Source organism: Podarcis tiliguerta (assembly GCF_965153285.1).
Source record: "Podarcis tiliguerta genome assembly, chromosome: 6".
Classification (NCBI taxonomy): Eukaryota; Metazoa; Chordata; class Lepidosauria; order Squamata; family Lacertidae; genus Podarcis; species Podarcis tiliguerta.
This window is the reverse complement of record NC_139539.1, coordinates 60,638,873-60,654,587: the sequence shown is the minus strand read 5'-3', so window position 1 is coordinate 60,654,587 and position 15,715 is coordinate 60,638,873. Positions and strand designations below refer to the sequence as shown.

Below are 15,715 nucleotides of genomic sequence, written 5' to 3'. Positions count from 1 at the left end.
ACAATGTGATAGGCGGCAGCAGCAGCTACGAGTTACCAGTCTCTGCAGCCCCGGCAGGTGCTGTGATTCTCCAGCAGTTTGGCTTCACCCCCAGAGGTGCACTCCACTGTCCCTTGAGACAGACAGGTGCCAGTAACAACTTGAGTCTTGATATGCATAGGCAGTCCAATCTTATTTTTCACTTTGGCTATGGAGTAAGTGGACTGCATCACAGCATGAAGAGGTGTCTATTGTGAGGCAAGGATGCCACAATTTTCTAGCTGTACCCACATGCCTCTATTCCAATTTTATTTCATTTCACATTGTTTAGCAGAATTGAAGCATGGGTAAACAGAAGAGCCTTCCCTTTCAAAATGCAGTGGCATCAAGAAATAGAGTTTATGAATCTGCGTGGGGAGTTGAAAAGAAATTGTGTAAGTTATCCCACACTTATCTCAAAACGTCCAAGCTCTTCCTCAGGGGCACAGTTTCCCTTCACTACATCCATCCTTTGCAGGTGCTTGTCATTCCAACCAGTGCACAAACAACTTAAAAAACACTTGGGGGTGTGCGCTTATGTAATCACAGACAAATGGAGGGGTAAGCATTGCATCTCCAACACCCATCATGTAAACAGGCGCCAACGCTTGGGAATGAGAAGAGTGGAGAGGGTTTGGCTCACTGCTCCAAGGTAACTGTGCAGTATTTTACCGGAAAAGGTATTTGTGACACTACAGCAGACATTCTGTAATGACACTTAGGTTTAGGATTCTACTGCACAATGCCTATTAAATCAGATATGACCTATACTGCCGTATATCAGAAACTTAAAATCCCCCCCAAAAAACAAGCCGGTGCTAATTCAAGAATACTTTTAAAACACAAATTAGGAGATATTTCATCCATGATGGCTGCAACCAGTTTGAAGATATTTTATTAAATGCATACTGTATCAGAAAAGAGGTGCAGCAATGCCCTCTTGTGTTGTAAAGAAACTAATCACGAACCAGTAATTTCTGGTTGTATTTAGCTAAAGCTAAATGAGAACCTGTTTTTAAGATACAGGCACATGAACTTTGTTTATTACATCTTTTAAAGGAGAAACTGTTAAAACTGTGCCAAATCTATAATCATAAGTGCGTAGAAGGACAACTGTATGGGGCTTGCTCTTTCTGGAAATAGTATATTTTAAGGATGGAAATAGTTAAGTAGAACATGTAACCAATTCGGAAAGAGAGGAACACCTGTGTTTTATCTTTCACCCAATCCCACATACCGCATATTCATGGCAATCTATACACTTATTCAGGCTGCCAAAGCCAGCTTTGGATAATCATTTAAAAGTCGTTTACTATCATTGAAAGGAGATGAATGAGAAATCAAATATAAGCAGAGATCAGCTAGATATTCAGACCAACACTGGTCTTGCCAATATACACTTTCACTTCAAATCAAATAAATGCAACCAAAGGAAAAACCTGAAGTAAACACCCTTGGCTCAGCTCCTCAGTTTGGACTATTTATGACCAACTGTTCAAAAGTGAGAGGGGTGTTTTGTGAGCGGAGTGTGAGTCTGTTAGCACATATGAGGCTGTGGAAAGGTTTTTCAGCTGGGAAGAGAGTAGGCACAACTACAAAACTGTTGAAATGATCATAGTCTGTTGGCGAATCATACAGCTGATGGGGGAAACACAGCTCCAGGCCTCTCTCTTTTTTTCAGAGGAAGAGCAATAACATCATCATTCAGGGTGACAGGGTAACTGACGGATGCTTCTTATTCCCATGAATGAAGCAAGGCCATAAATAGTTTAACTAGTCAAAGGCCTGGGAGAAGATAGGTGTTTCTTGCCTGGCATCTAAAGGTGCCAGCCAAACCTCCCTGGGAAGAATATCCCACAAGCGTAGAGCCAAGGCAGAAAAAGCTCATTCTTATGTTGCCGCCCTCCAAACTTCTCATAAAAGAGGCGCACAAATAAGGGCCTCAGGTGGTGATTGTTGCAGGGTCTGGGTTGGTTCATAAGGGGAGAGGCTGTCCTTGAGGTATTGCAGTCCTGAGCTGTTTAAGACTTTAAGTAACATACTTTAGATTGAACTTGTTCGTTAATAGTGTTGGGATCTTGCAACATATCCAGGTTGGAAAAGTTTTAAGTTTTTAAAATAAACGTATGCAAAGGTAATAAGATCAAAGAATGTTTCATCTTTCTAAAGTAATAGAAAGCTATACAGATTAAAGGCAAAAGGAGACAAGCTGTTCAAACATAATGCATTGGGTATCCTAAGAAAAGACACATGCATTTTCTTTGCTATTCATTTGGGATTTGTGAAAAGAAAGGGCTTCACGCCCCCCATGAATTTTTGTTGAACAAGGCATCACTAACATCCAACAGAATTCATTAAGTAGATCTTGCTGAAAGATACACATTCTGCTCATGCCCTCAAATATATTCTAATAGTCTCTGGAAAGTTTTCAGATAAAGTTTCCTTGAGAATATGGACTGTTACAGATGGCAGAATCACTTTTTCCCTCTCCACTGAGATTATAATATCCTTCCTAACCAATGACAATTGGTTTTGTCATTTTTGAAGATATTATAAAGGCAAAATACAGTAATACAGTAATTAAATTAGCATTAAAATTTCAAGCATATATATTTTGCATCTTTATACTGGAAAAATATTTCACAAATTAAATTGAACAAGTAGGACCTGCAACAAAATACTGCAGTATATCTGCCCCCAGGAGTGCTCCTGTTCAGGGATACAGGTAAACTGTTAGAAGCTCTAGAAAGCCAATTCACCTTCAGTACTCCTCAATTTTCTTTTACCCTCATCTTTTCAGCATTCCATGGCTCTTGGTGTACACTTAACATGGTCAAAGGATCAAGGAATAACTGCTTCACCTCTTAATGGTTTTTATAAAATGCACATGCCATGGAAATCCGGTTTTGAAACATGAGCATTTATTGTTATGAAACAGTCTTTCTAACAAAAGAAAGGCCTAAAGAACTCAAGATAATACGTAACAAACTTCCCAGATGTAATCTCTCTTCGAGAAACTTACCTATCCTGGTAAGTGGTAATAGCAATGCTGGGAAGGTTCAGTAGGGGCAAAGTCGTGGGTCTAGAAATGTTATCTGGTGTTCTTGCTCTTTCACTCTGCCTTTGGGACAGCGGTGGCAACTGCAAATTACCAGAGCAGCATCTTCTTCCTCTCCAGAGATCTATGCCAAGGGTGTTACTAGATGCGCTATAAGACTTGCTCAGGCCGCATTCTAAGTAATCTTTCACATTCTGTAAAATAAATAAATAAATAAATAAATTAGAGATTTTATTTATACAGGGATTCCATTTCATGAATTAGAATATCAACAATGCTTACAAATACAAAATGGAAAGGTACACTGTTCATTCACATGAAAAACATATAAAATAGTTTCTTAACATATAGTGTGTGTGTGTATGTGTGTGTGTTTTGATAACATGTATAGATACAGATAAATAAGCACATTCAATTCTGCACTAATATATTTTGGCAAGCTGTGTGATTGGCTTCCAGCTTGTGACTACAACAGTGAAATTACAAAATAGCTGTAAATGAGTAAAAAGTCAGTTCAAAATGGTGTTGGGTGCAATTCACCCATCAGCCTAAACACGTAACTTAAACACATGCTGAACTCAAAGGGGCATAATGGCGTGATTCATGTGTCATGCCAAGCCAAAGTTTAACTTCACACAGATATGCAGGCTTCCAGAGAGCAGAATGCAGTCGCTTTGCCACATACCTCTGGTCCTATTTGCTGCTTTGTTGCCATGAACCAAGCCAAGGTTTTGCTTAGTACAGAGGTGAGGAAGCTTTGGCCCATGGGCCAGTTTGGGCATGTCAGGAGGTCCAAGCAGGCCCATAAGTCCGTTTTCCCAAAACCATAGCTACCTGTCCACTAACTGATATGAATTATGAGGTTATCAGGTGGGCAAGGTAGAATTCTGTGTTAACTGCATGCTCCTGTTCCCAGAAGGGAACGGGGTGCACAACCAAAGCAGCAGCATTTAACCCCTGCTCATCCAATGACAAAACAGAGCCTGCTTAAAAAACAATAAACCCCTTCATTTTAGCAGCACCTGACATCATTGCGCCACCGAGTAATTGACAGGTCAGTGGCTGTCTACCTGTTAAAAATGGCCTGTGAGACTGATCCTAATAATGGAGCCAGAAAAGTTCCCCACTCTTGACTTGGTGTGTCATCCAAACCCAGACTTGTTCATCAGCTCTTTCCAAATTAACCATGTAACCAAGAAAAAACCTCGTTATAGGTCATGCTTAGTGAAAAAAAAGCTTGACCAACTGCACAATTTGTGAAGCAAAACAACAGACCAGAATACCATATTGGCCCAAATATAACCCATACGCACAAATATGCCGCACCTTTAAAATTGAAGGGGGAGGAGAAAAAAAAAGAAAATCCCCGGGCTGATTCCTGCCGGTCTCCCCCCCCCCTTCCCCCTTCTTTCCAGAGGCTCAGGGGAGGCTTGGGAGCAGCGGGCAGGCTGTGCGCCATTGCCCCCACACTCCTGGCGGTTCTCGGGGGGGGGGGGAGCCGTGCCGCTTTGCTGGCGGCCTCCCACCCTGACGGCTTGGGGGAGGCCTGGGAGAAACGGGCAGGCTGCGTGCCATTGCCCCGCTCTCCTGGGCTGCTTCCTGGGGTGGGGGGACCTTTGCTGGTGGCGTAAGGTCACAAATATAAGCTGCACTTGAACTTTTCCCTGGCAAAATTTGGGGGGGGGGGGCTGTGGCTTACATTCGGGCCAATTTGGTAATACAAGAGCTTCTGAAAGCAATGTTAGTTCCATCACAATAGTTTAAACAATTGGGGAAAGGTCAATAGTTGACTAAAAATATTGAGTAGTAACTTCTTTCTTGTCACTAACATGGCACATTCTTGTAGCTAATAACCTTATATAGCTTTGCTACTTCCCTTTTTTAAAGGGTTGCAATCTACATAAAAGTAAAGTGGGGGAGAGGGGAATTTAGCGGCCTAGTTAAATAAGTTTTCTCTCCAACCCCTCATACTTTCAAACTAGTCCAGAACAAATGTGGAAAAAAGAGCACATCAGAGCATGAGAAATTCATGTGGACCTTTTGAACATTAAGAATGTCGGGGGGGGGATTCAAACAGGATTTTTGCAGGGTGAGGTATCTCACCTTCCAGTGACCCCCATTTCCTCCCAGGGAAGAACTTATTTTCATAAGGAAATAGATATGTTCAATGTTTGAGGTTTGAGACAGAACTCAGCAAAGAGACCTGGATGGGGCCCTCCAGCATTGCCAGTCTCTGGTGGTGGCAGCAGCAGCACTGCGATCAGCACCAGAAAGCTTTGAGATATGGTTTGAAGTTCCCACATTTCTCTGGAGCAACACTAAGAACATAAGAAGAGCTCTCTTCTGAAACAGATCAACACCCACAAAGAGAACATGAATGCAACAGTACTCTTCCACTCATGTCCCCCATAAGTTGGTATTCATAGGCATCCTGCCTGTGATAATGAATGTAATACAGTGGTATCTTGGGTTACAAATGCTTCAGGTTACAGAAGCTTCAGGTTACAGACTCAGCTAACCCAGAAATAGTACCTCAAGTTAAGAACTTTGCTTCAGGTTAAGAACAGAGCTCCAGAACGAATTAAGTTCTTAACCCGAGGTACCACTGTATATAGTTAATCGTGGCTAGTAGCCATTGATAGCCTTAAAGCAGGCATAGGCAAACTCGGCCCTCCAGATGTTTATGGGACTATAACTCCCATCAGCCCTAGCTAAAAGGACCAGTGGTCAGGGATGATGGGAGTTGTAGTCCCAAATCATCTGGAAGGCCGACTTTGCCTATGCTTGCCTTAGAGGTTTTGGGGAAAATTAAAGCAGTAGGTACAAGCCTGCTGGCACAGGAGACTCAGGGAAGGTGCCAACACAGCAATGGGCATGGAGGCCAAAGATGCTGCATGATGCTACTGGGCCTACCTTTGTACCAATCCCATTTTCCTTTTAAGCAGGAGCAAATTCTGCACCCAATGCATCTAGCTTTTTCTCAGCTATGAGCAAGCCAACTTTCAGTTCTCTATGCAGCCCAATATACTGTTTTTCTGCAAAAGCATAAATCATGTGTCACAAAGGGCACTGGCACTTCTTGCTGATATATATTTAAAGCAGCAGGAAGTGTGTGACTGGCTGATGTTCTCAAAGAAATGCCTTAATGTAAGTGCCTGTATCTGTTGTGAATAAGAAGTCTTTTAAATAGGAGGCAAAGTAATGCATATACAAACAACTGTGTCAACTGGAATGTGAATTAACTAGGTGAAGGTAGCCCCCTGTACATATATAAAACACACACTTACACCATCTGTGGTGACCGTCATCACACTCCTGCTTTTCTTCATGATAGCGATCGAAAATTGTCCCAGTTATGTCAAGCACTCTTCTCAGTGGTGTTTTCCGCCAGACCAATAAACCTAGCAAAACAGAAGATAATCATATTCTCAGTCCGTGCTGAAGGATCAATCACACATTTTTTCCACAATTGACTCTGCCTTCATATGTGGATTTGTCATGAAAATACTTGGACACAGTAGAACTCCATAAATATAATTATTTTGCAAAATAATAACTGAGTTCAGTTTTGGGAAGGTACATACATACATACATACATACATACTTTTCCACAGTTCAAGCCATGCTCAAGACAGCCTACAAAATGAAAAGGAATACATAACTACAACATAGCAAAAGTACTCATAAACAAAAAATAAAACATAAAAAATACAAAACCAAACTAAACAATTTCCACATCAATCACAGAAAAATCTAAAATAATAATACAAAAAACAACAGCAACAACTTCCCCCACCACCAGCCAAACCCCCCAAACATCCCATCTCCAGAATGCATCGTCTCATTTTAGATTAACAAGAAGCAGATGGATTATAAATTCTTAATTGATCATTACACCATTAATCTATATTTATTCAGCTAAAGTAAGGAAACCATGTGTGTATTTATCACTTCTCGAGAGTAACTGTAAAAATACTACGGGCCCAAATAATCTTTACAGGTCAATCACCATGATTCCCCCTGTATAGAAGGATGGTGCTTAGAAACAATCCATTTCTCACTTTAATCATTTCCTGAAGCCATGCCAAGCCATGTCATTTTAGGACAATCACAGAAAGATTAATTCACACAATAGGAAGAACTTATAGCACCACAATAAGGCACATGCCTTACACACAAATGGCTCTAGGTTTCAATTCCTGGCATTTCAAGTTAAAAGCCAGCTGTGGTGGGAAATATCTGCTGAGTCCTTAGAAACTTGTTGACAGAGCAAGCAGTACTGGGTAAGAAAGACCAATAGCATGACACAGCATAACTCGGCTTCATTATCAATGAACCACCTGAAAGTTCCAGCTCTTTGCAGGATAGGAACTGGATAGTGCCTTCAGTTTGTATGAGCACTATAAAACAGGTAAAAAGGTAAAAGGTAAAGGACCTCTGGACGGTTAAGTCCAGTCAAAGGCAACTATGGGGTTACGGTGCTCATCTAGCTTTTAGGCAAGGGAGCCAGCGTTTGACCACAGACAGTTTCCCGGGTCATGTGGCCAGCATGACTAAACCGCTACTGGCGCATGGAGGACCGTGACGAGTGCCAGAGCGCACAGAAACACTGTTTACCTTCCCACCGCAGCGGTACCTATTTATCTACTTGCACTGGCATGCTTTTAAACTGCTACGTTGGCAGGAGCTGGGACAGAGCTGGGACGCAGGTGGCACTGTGGTCTAAACCACTGACCCTCTTGGGCTTGCTGATCGGAAGGTTGGCGGTTCAAATCCCCACAACGGGGTGAATTTGGAAACTGATAATGTTGACTCTTTTGAGAGTTCCTGGGTTTCCCTCCATCCCGCAAGTGTTGACATATAAGCCGGGCTAGCTTCCTGTTGAGGTGATTGTCTGGGTGATGGGCCATTAAGGAAAACAAAGGAAAGGGGCTCTGTGGGAGACAGCAAATGGGTGGGTCCCCCGCCCCAGCTCATGTTTAGTTAAAAGGACGAAGCCAGAATCAGAGTTCAGTGGCAGTGATGTGATCTAGAATTAAAGCAGCAAGCTGGAGAGAGAATCAGAGCAATATGTGAGAGCAATGTTCGATTTCTGTTTGAATCCAAGACTGTGGCTGTGGAAGAAGCAATACCCTATTGGGTGTTCATGCTATGGGAGCCAGTGTGGTGTAGTGGTTAAGAGCGGTAGTCTCGTAATCTGGTGAACCGGGTTTGCGTCCCCGTTCCTCCGCATGCAGCTGCTGGGTGACCTTGGGCCAGTCACACTTCTTTGAAGTCTCTCAGCCCCACTTACCTCACAGAGTGTTTGTTGTGGGGGAGGAAGGGAAAGGAGAATGTTAGCCGCTTTGAGACTCCTTCGGGTAGTGATAAAGCGAGATATCAAATCCAAACTCTTCTTCTTCTCTTCTATGAACCCCTCCATCATAGGCTCTGGTTGTATGTATGTGTAAAAAAAACCAAACCATATATCATAAAGACGCCACAGTCTTTCCCTCATTCCCAAAAGAAAACATGAATGCTGGGCAAGTGCTGGAACTCCTAGAATATCGCACCACTTGAAGATTGTGGTGGTGTGCAACACCATTTCCCATGAGAACCGGTGTAGCAGGAACATACATTTCTCCATAAATACCCTGCAGAACATCTCTTTCTTCTAGAAGCAATGTGCAGTGAAACAACAGTGTGGGCCCTCTTGACTCTCTACACATAACATATAAAACTGATTGAAGAAATGAATATGAATCCAATTATTGGATATCTGTGCTGAGGCAAACGTGGGCTATGAGTGCCCAACAGCAACATTCCACAGAGGCCCTTTGATCTAACAAATCAATGCAGTAGCTCAATGCTTACATAATTCCTTCAAGATATGAATATACATCCTTTGGATTCCCCCATACACACCTCTAACACAGAGTTCAGTAAACAAAAACAAAAACAAATAAACACACTGACACTTAGAATCTCCAGAGACAATAAGAGGAAAACCAAGCTACAAGACAATATTTAAACAACAAACCGCAGTGACTAATCAGATTTTGAACACCAACCAACCAATAGCCTTATATCAAGTCCTCTTGTCAGAAAATAAGCAACGGTCCCTTCTCAGCACACTGCAGAATGCCATGCGTGCTCTTCCCTCACGTATGAAACCCTGACTTTAAATGATGTATAAAAACAGAAGCAATCCAATTAAATGCAAGTAAACTTCATATCCAGAAGAGACCGTTCTTTTAACTAACTGAAGAAAGTGACTTCCTGTATTTTCAGTCTCTTTCATAGTCCAGCCATTTTCCTGTGGATGAGAACTAGAATTTATGGGTTGCACCCAATGCTGTACTAGTGGGGTTCCAACTCTCTGAAGCTGACTCTGGGGGCATGTGGGGGCTGGACGGGGAGAGGAAGAGGAAGTTCTGCTGTGCACACAGAATTCCCTTACAGCAGAGGAGCTACAGTGTTGGCTATGGCCCAATGTTTGGAGCCTTGAGGTCTAGCTGAGTAAAGAGTGCTCTTTTTTGTTGATTAGAGGCTGTTCAAGTTTGCCACTGATTATGAACTATAAATTTCAAAAGAAAACCCTAGTTGCATTACACACCAGTTTCTCAAAGATTGTGCTTGAAGCACTTAAATTGCTGAGTACATCTAAGATCACAACTTAGAAATCTTGATGAAGATCTGAGCTTCATCAATGGCAAATGGACACACTGACCTTCGGCAATTTGGCATTTTTCTCCATTAGCTGGAAGTTAGCACATATGAAGACAACTCTGAATCCATTTAGCATTTGAGAGATGGGCAACTCATGTACTGTCTCTATTTCTGCTGGAGCAACCTGGAACATGATGTCAGGGATCTGGGTCACCATAAGAGATTGTGTTTATACCATTATGTTTTCACCAGGAACCAATGAAGCCCAGATATTCAAATGGCATGAGTAGTTCTCCCAATCTGCCATATTAAGCTTGAGATCATTATCTGATATTTTAACTGTAATAACTGCCTATTTGGCTTAATTGCTCACATTATTCAAATTCTATGACTGGGCCCACATGGGCAGTCACCATTCCTATTGTGCTGCCTGATCATGTCATCCAGAGTAACCTTTTCATTTCTCTCATTGCAAGACTGACCTATTTTTAGGTCTGGCAGCTACATCTAATGCCAAATAATTTCTTCATGGCTTATTTACTAGCAACTTATAGAGAGCAGCACTCTTTGGTGTGTGACATCACCATCAAATTTATGCTCCATATCTTGTGTACTTGGGGATATAAATCCCCAAATCTCAGTCATTGAAGAAAATGTATTTCAGCCATTCAGATAAAACAAGGGTCCTTGTATGCTCTCTAGAAACTCCAAAATATTAGTTACTTTCAGCACTCATATTACAGTTCATATTAGTAACTTTCAGCACTCTTTTTTTTGTTAATTTTATTAAATATTTTATTAAGGATTTTCTTGTTTTACAGAAGTAAGTGTAATGCCTCATATTTTTTCCCCCATGTAACATTTTTACAAATCCATTTCATTTGTTGAGGCATTAGGGGGGGAAGGAAAAAGGGGGGGAAAGGGGGGTGGAGGGAGGGAAGATGGATGGGGGTGGGGTCGGGTGGCGATGTTTCTATTATGCTTAATGTATGTAGAGTTTGGTGTCAGCGTTGCTTGTGTTGTTCACTTGTGTTCCTTTGGTGGTGAGAGAGGTTGGGGTTGGCCTAGGGTGTGATTGTTTGTTTGTGATTGGCTGTGGTGATCTTTGTGTGAGTGGGGTGGGTGGGTGTTTTGGATCAGGCTAGCCATATTGATTTGTATGCTGTTGGTGGATTATTGTCATTGTCTTGTTGGGCTGTGTATGTGATAAAGGGGAGCCATACCGGGGTGAAGGCGTCTTCTTCTGTTTGTCCCTGTGTCAGTTTCAGTTTATTGGTTAATTTTTCTAGTAGGGCTGTTTCCCATACTATTTGGTACCATTGGTCCATGCTTACTCCTGACAGGTCTCTCCAGTGTCTGGTTATGGTGTTTCTGTCTGCTGAAAGTAGGTGGGTTATGAGTTCTTTGTGGTGTAAATGGGCATTGTTGTCTTGGAAGATGTTTAGTAGGGCCAATTCTGGGGTGCTTAGTTATTTTAGTTAGTTAACTTGCTTAGTTATAGTTAATAGTTAATATATATAGTTATATATATATATAGTATATAGTTAGTTAACTTGCTTAGTTATTTTACATATTTCTCGTATGGCTGTTGTCCAGAATAGTTGGATTTTGGGACACTCCCACCACATGTGGAGGTATCTGCCTGTGGAGGTGCACCCTCTCCAGCATTTTGGTGAGGTTCCTGGGCGTATTAGCGCTAGTTTTCTTGGTGTTGGGTACCACCTGTAGGTGAGTTTCAGTGTGAGTTCTTTTCTTTTTGTTGATATGGATTTAAAGGGGGGTTTAGACCACATTCTGGTCCATTGAGTGGGGTTAATCTCATAGCCTATGTCATTCTCCCATTGTTTTTTATTGCATCTAGGGGATTTGCGGGATTTTGGAGTAGTATTTTGTATATTGCGGATACCGTCCCTTTACCGTTTCCCTTTGTTGTTAGGAAGAGTTTTTCGAAGGTTGTCAGGGGCCTAGTTGCTGCTAATTTTACTGTTGGGTTGTTTAAGAGGGCATGTAGTTGGTGTTGTCTTAACCAGGGCATTTGGGTGTCTTCTAGTTTGTCTTGTATTTCTTGTGTTGACAAAGGTTGTTATTTTTATAAAAGTCTATTAGGCGATATAAGCCTTTGGTTCGCCAGGTTTTTATCTGGAGGTTTTGTGCTGCATGGCGGAATAAAAAAAACACCTGATCAGTCTACACTTAAAAACAGAAAGTATGGTAATTTCTTAACTCAATTTGATTTTAGAAAACAGCAACATAACCAGCTGATGAAAACAAGAGTGCAACACTGTCTTTTTAGTGTTTGTTAAAAAATAATAATCATAGTTTTCTGTTGCTAGAGGTCAGTACTCAGAACAAGATGACTCAATGTTCGTTACCTACCTCCTTTTCAACATGTCAAATTTCATTAATTCCAACAGAGAGAAACTATTATCCACACCTAGTTTTAAAGTAAGATTATTATCACCTCTAAATTATGGACAGCATGTTCTGAAGGACCAATTTACTGCAGTCATAATTGTTTTGTTTGGATTTTGTCTGAAGCAGATACAGGATGACAGGTTTGTAATTACAGAGACCAAACTGTATTTCTGATCCTATAAAGATTCCTATCTTTTCGGTGGGGGGAGGGGGAGACTACTGCCTATTCAATAGGTTAGAGAAGAGAGTTCTGTGGGGTTTTGGAGGGCATTCAACTTTAAAAAATAAATAATGGTGAGGAAAAAACAAATATGCTTTTAGAAGGAAATGATACTGATCACTGCAACAAACTCTTACAGACAAACCAAAACAGATGATTCAGGGATAAAAAGCAGAGTCCTGAGAGTGAATTAAGGGGAAAAGCTTTTAGGAAGCAACAAATGGATGAAAGAGATTATCCAGTCACACAGATGTAATTATATCACTTGTCAGCTGGGATCACACTGAAACCATCCAATTTCCTGAGCGATCAGCAGCACCTTAGGATCTGCTAGCAACTTTTAACAAAGTAAACGGGTAGTATAGTCCAAATCTAAAATCAGCTGCTTTGCACACATGGAAGAAGCAGGTTCTCAGAAACTGTGCCTTCATGTAAAATTGCTGAAAATTTTAAAACTAAAGTACATCCAGTTATTTCAAACTTTTTTTATATAAACAAACACTTGTTTCCTTTATTCGTAGTTTTAAAGGTTTGAACAATTATAAAAGGTTTGAACAATTATAAATTTTAAAGGTTTGAACAATTATAAATTTGCTCAATAGCTCAAATAAGGAAAGTTGTGAATTAGACATAGATTCCCTACAGGATAATAGCTGTTTATTGGGAAGGGGCAACAGCAGGTGGTTTCAGTTAGGACACAGACTCAAAACAGCACATAATCCTCATTTCATTATGCTGGACGACCAACATGGTGTTGCAATTTGGTACAAAGCTCCTAGATTTGCTTATTTTCCTCGGTCTGACCCAATTGTTAAGAGGGCAGGTCAACACATTTGGAAACAAAGATCTTACACCTTTGACAAGCCTACATAGTACGACAGGCCCGTTTCATTTATGGCACTAGCCAGGCAAGTCATGTGATGCATTGCTATTGCAGGAAACAATGGTCTTATTCCAGTGCCAGGTGAAAATGTTCCTCTTCTTGTAGGCCTTTAGCTAATTAAACCATCTATGGCCTTTTAATGGTTGGACAGTGTTCTCAAAGCTACCAACATGAGTTTGACCAAACTGCGGGAGGCAGTGGAAGACAGAAGTGCCTGGCGTGCTCTGGTCCATGGGATCACGAAGAGTCGGACACGACTAAACAACAACACAGGTAAAGGTACCCCTGCCCGTTCGGGCCAGTCTTGCCAGACTCTAGGGTTGTGCGCTCATCTCACTCTATAGGCCAGGAGCCACAACTCTAGGGTTGTGCGCTCATCTCACTCTATAGGCCGGGAGCCAGCGCTGTCCGCAGACACTTCCGGGTCACGTGGCCAGCGTGACAAGCTGCATCTGGCGAGCCAGCACAGCACACGGAATGCCATTTACCTTTCCGCTGGTAAGCGGTCCCTATTTATCTTCTTGCACCCGGAGGTGCTTTCGAACTGCTAGGTTGGCAGGCGCTGGGACCGAGTGACGGGAGCGCACCCCGCTGCGGGGATTCGAACCGCCGACCATGCGATCGGCAAGTCCTAGGCGCTGAGGGTTTTACCCACAGCGCCACCCACGTCCCTATACAGATACAAATACAGATAAATAAGCATATTCAATTCTGCACTAATATATTTTGGCATGCGGTGTGAAACAACAACAACAATAACAACAACAATGATCTTTTAAACTGTGAGGGGCATTGCTTTTGTTTGTTACTATGTTATGCATTTTTGTCTTTTTAGATTGTAAACCACCCTGAAATCCTTGGATGAAGGACGGTGGTAACAACTACTACTACTACTACTTCATATCTATGGCTTCTCTCTCACACACACACACAATCAGCTTCCATTAGCGAGTCTCCTACTTTGATGTCACAATGGTTAGAGGACTGTAAAGATAAATCTCCCCCCCTGCCGCCGGAATCAAATCATTAAAAATGAGTATAACATATTTAGTCTCCTTTAGAAATTCCAGTAACTCTTTCGATCTGTCAGAGAAGGTACAATTATACTGCCATTGGTTTTCATTTTCTCCAAACATGATGGGAAAATCTATATTAATTTAAACGTGTTACATTGCTTCTTGACACAAGGTTTAAATTTTTGTGCAGAGCTAAACTGAAAGTGCAAGTAATTCTTTCAGTATTCTGACAATGAAAGCATAACTCTACCGAGATTTTTTTAAAAACATTTACTTGTCAATGAGTTAAAATGCATGTCTAAGAGATAAAAGGTATTTTTAAAAAACTTTATAGTTTTTGAGTATTGTGTTATTTATGAACTAGAAATGTGTATGAATAGCGATTTAAATGCTCTGCATTCTAAGAAGGCCAAAGGTCAGTGGCTACAACCCAGAGAACCATGTGGGGAGTATTGTTTTCTCTTTTGTTCTGCAGGAAAAAGACTATAAAAGGTGCCTTTAAAGAACCACTCAAAGGTTGGGATACTGAGGACTCATTTACCCCATTGATACTGTGGATTAGTAGCTCCTCGTATGTGCCTTGATCCACACGACTTCACCTCAATCAGACCCACCTCACTTCTTTTCAACAGTAAATTCTAATGTGCCATTTCATGAGATGATCTGAATTAGGAAAATAATCCAGCTCCAAATTATATGTCATTCTGAAGCTGGACGCAGTGCAGCAGGCTGTTATGTTGGGCAGTCAAGTCAAAACTTTCCTCCCTCCCTCCTCCTCTTCCCCACAGCCTCTGCTTCTTGCATTTCTCTCATTTGCTAAATTCATGCCCATTTTTTCCCTCCGTTTTGCTCCATCTCTACTTTATTCAAACCTCTGTGTTGTTTAGAACCATGGTTTTCCTCTACTGCGGTGCAACCTGCTTTCTCTTTTTCTCACCGTGATTTCATGCAAATCCAGGGCTGCAATGCAGGACTATAATTCCTCCAGTGGGGCTACATGATGACAGCCTTACATTTTCATGTATATAGGAAGGAAGGAAGTATTGTTTGCTAAAACTAGCTTTGGAATGGGGGGGGGGGGGATGCAGCATTGTTGCATTTGGACCTGAATGTGTAAATGGAAAGTTGCTGGTTATAATAATAAGAATTGCAAATTCCAACATTGTGCACTGGCAATTTCTATCTGGCTGGGTATAAAACATTTGGAGCTTACTCTCCACAGCTTTTAAACCATTACTTTTTCCCAAGACTGTAAGTCTCAATGAGTGCATGCATATTAATAGTCACCATTTCAGGACACTGCACAATTATCACACAGAAATAAGAAAAACTACCTTTGATTTCCAGAATATCCTTTCCTCATTCCGACATGCAAGTTACAGTGAAGGGTGTTGAGCAAAGAGTAACTGGAGTGCCATTTAAAAAATTTCAAAAGGAGCATGTACATGTTCTGGTAA

At 41.4% G+C, this 15,715-nt stretch overlaps 1 protein-coding gene across 3 annotated transcripts in view; it reads right to left on the bottom strand.

Moving 5' to 3' along the window:
• PDE4B (phosphodiesterase 4B) overlaps nt 1–15,715 on the bottom strand; it is a 244,211-nt gene that overhangs the window by 202,216 nt on the left and 26,280 nt on the right. For 2 of the 3 annotated variants that reach the window (XM_083448045.1, XM_083448046.1), the window contains exons 2-4: nt 9,786–9,908; nt 6,364–6,477; nt 3,041–3,270 (exon numbers count right to left, since the gene is read on the bottom strand). In XM_083448045.1, coding sequence (XP_083304171.1) covers nt 3,041–3,270; nt 6,364–6,405 — 272 coding nt within the window. In that variant the 5' untranslated portion in view covers nt 6,406–6,477; nt 9,786–9,908. The remainder of the gene's footprint in view (nt 1–3,040; nt 3,271–6,363; nt 6,478–9,785; nt 9,909–15,715) is intronic. The other variant, XM_083448044.1, reaches the window with a different exon arrangement.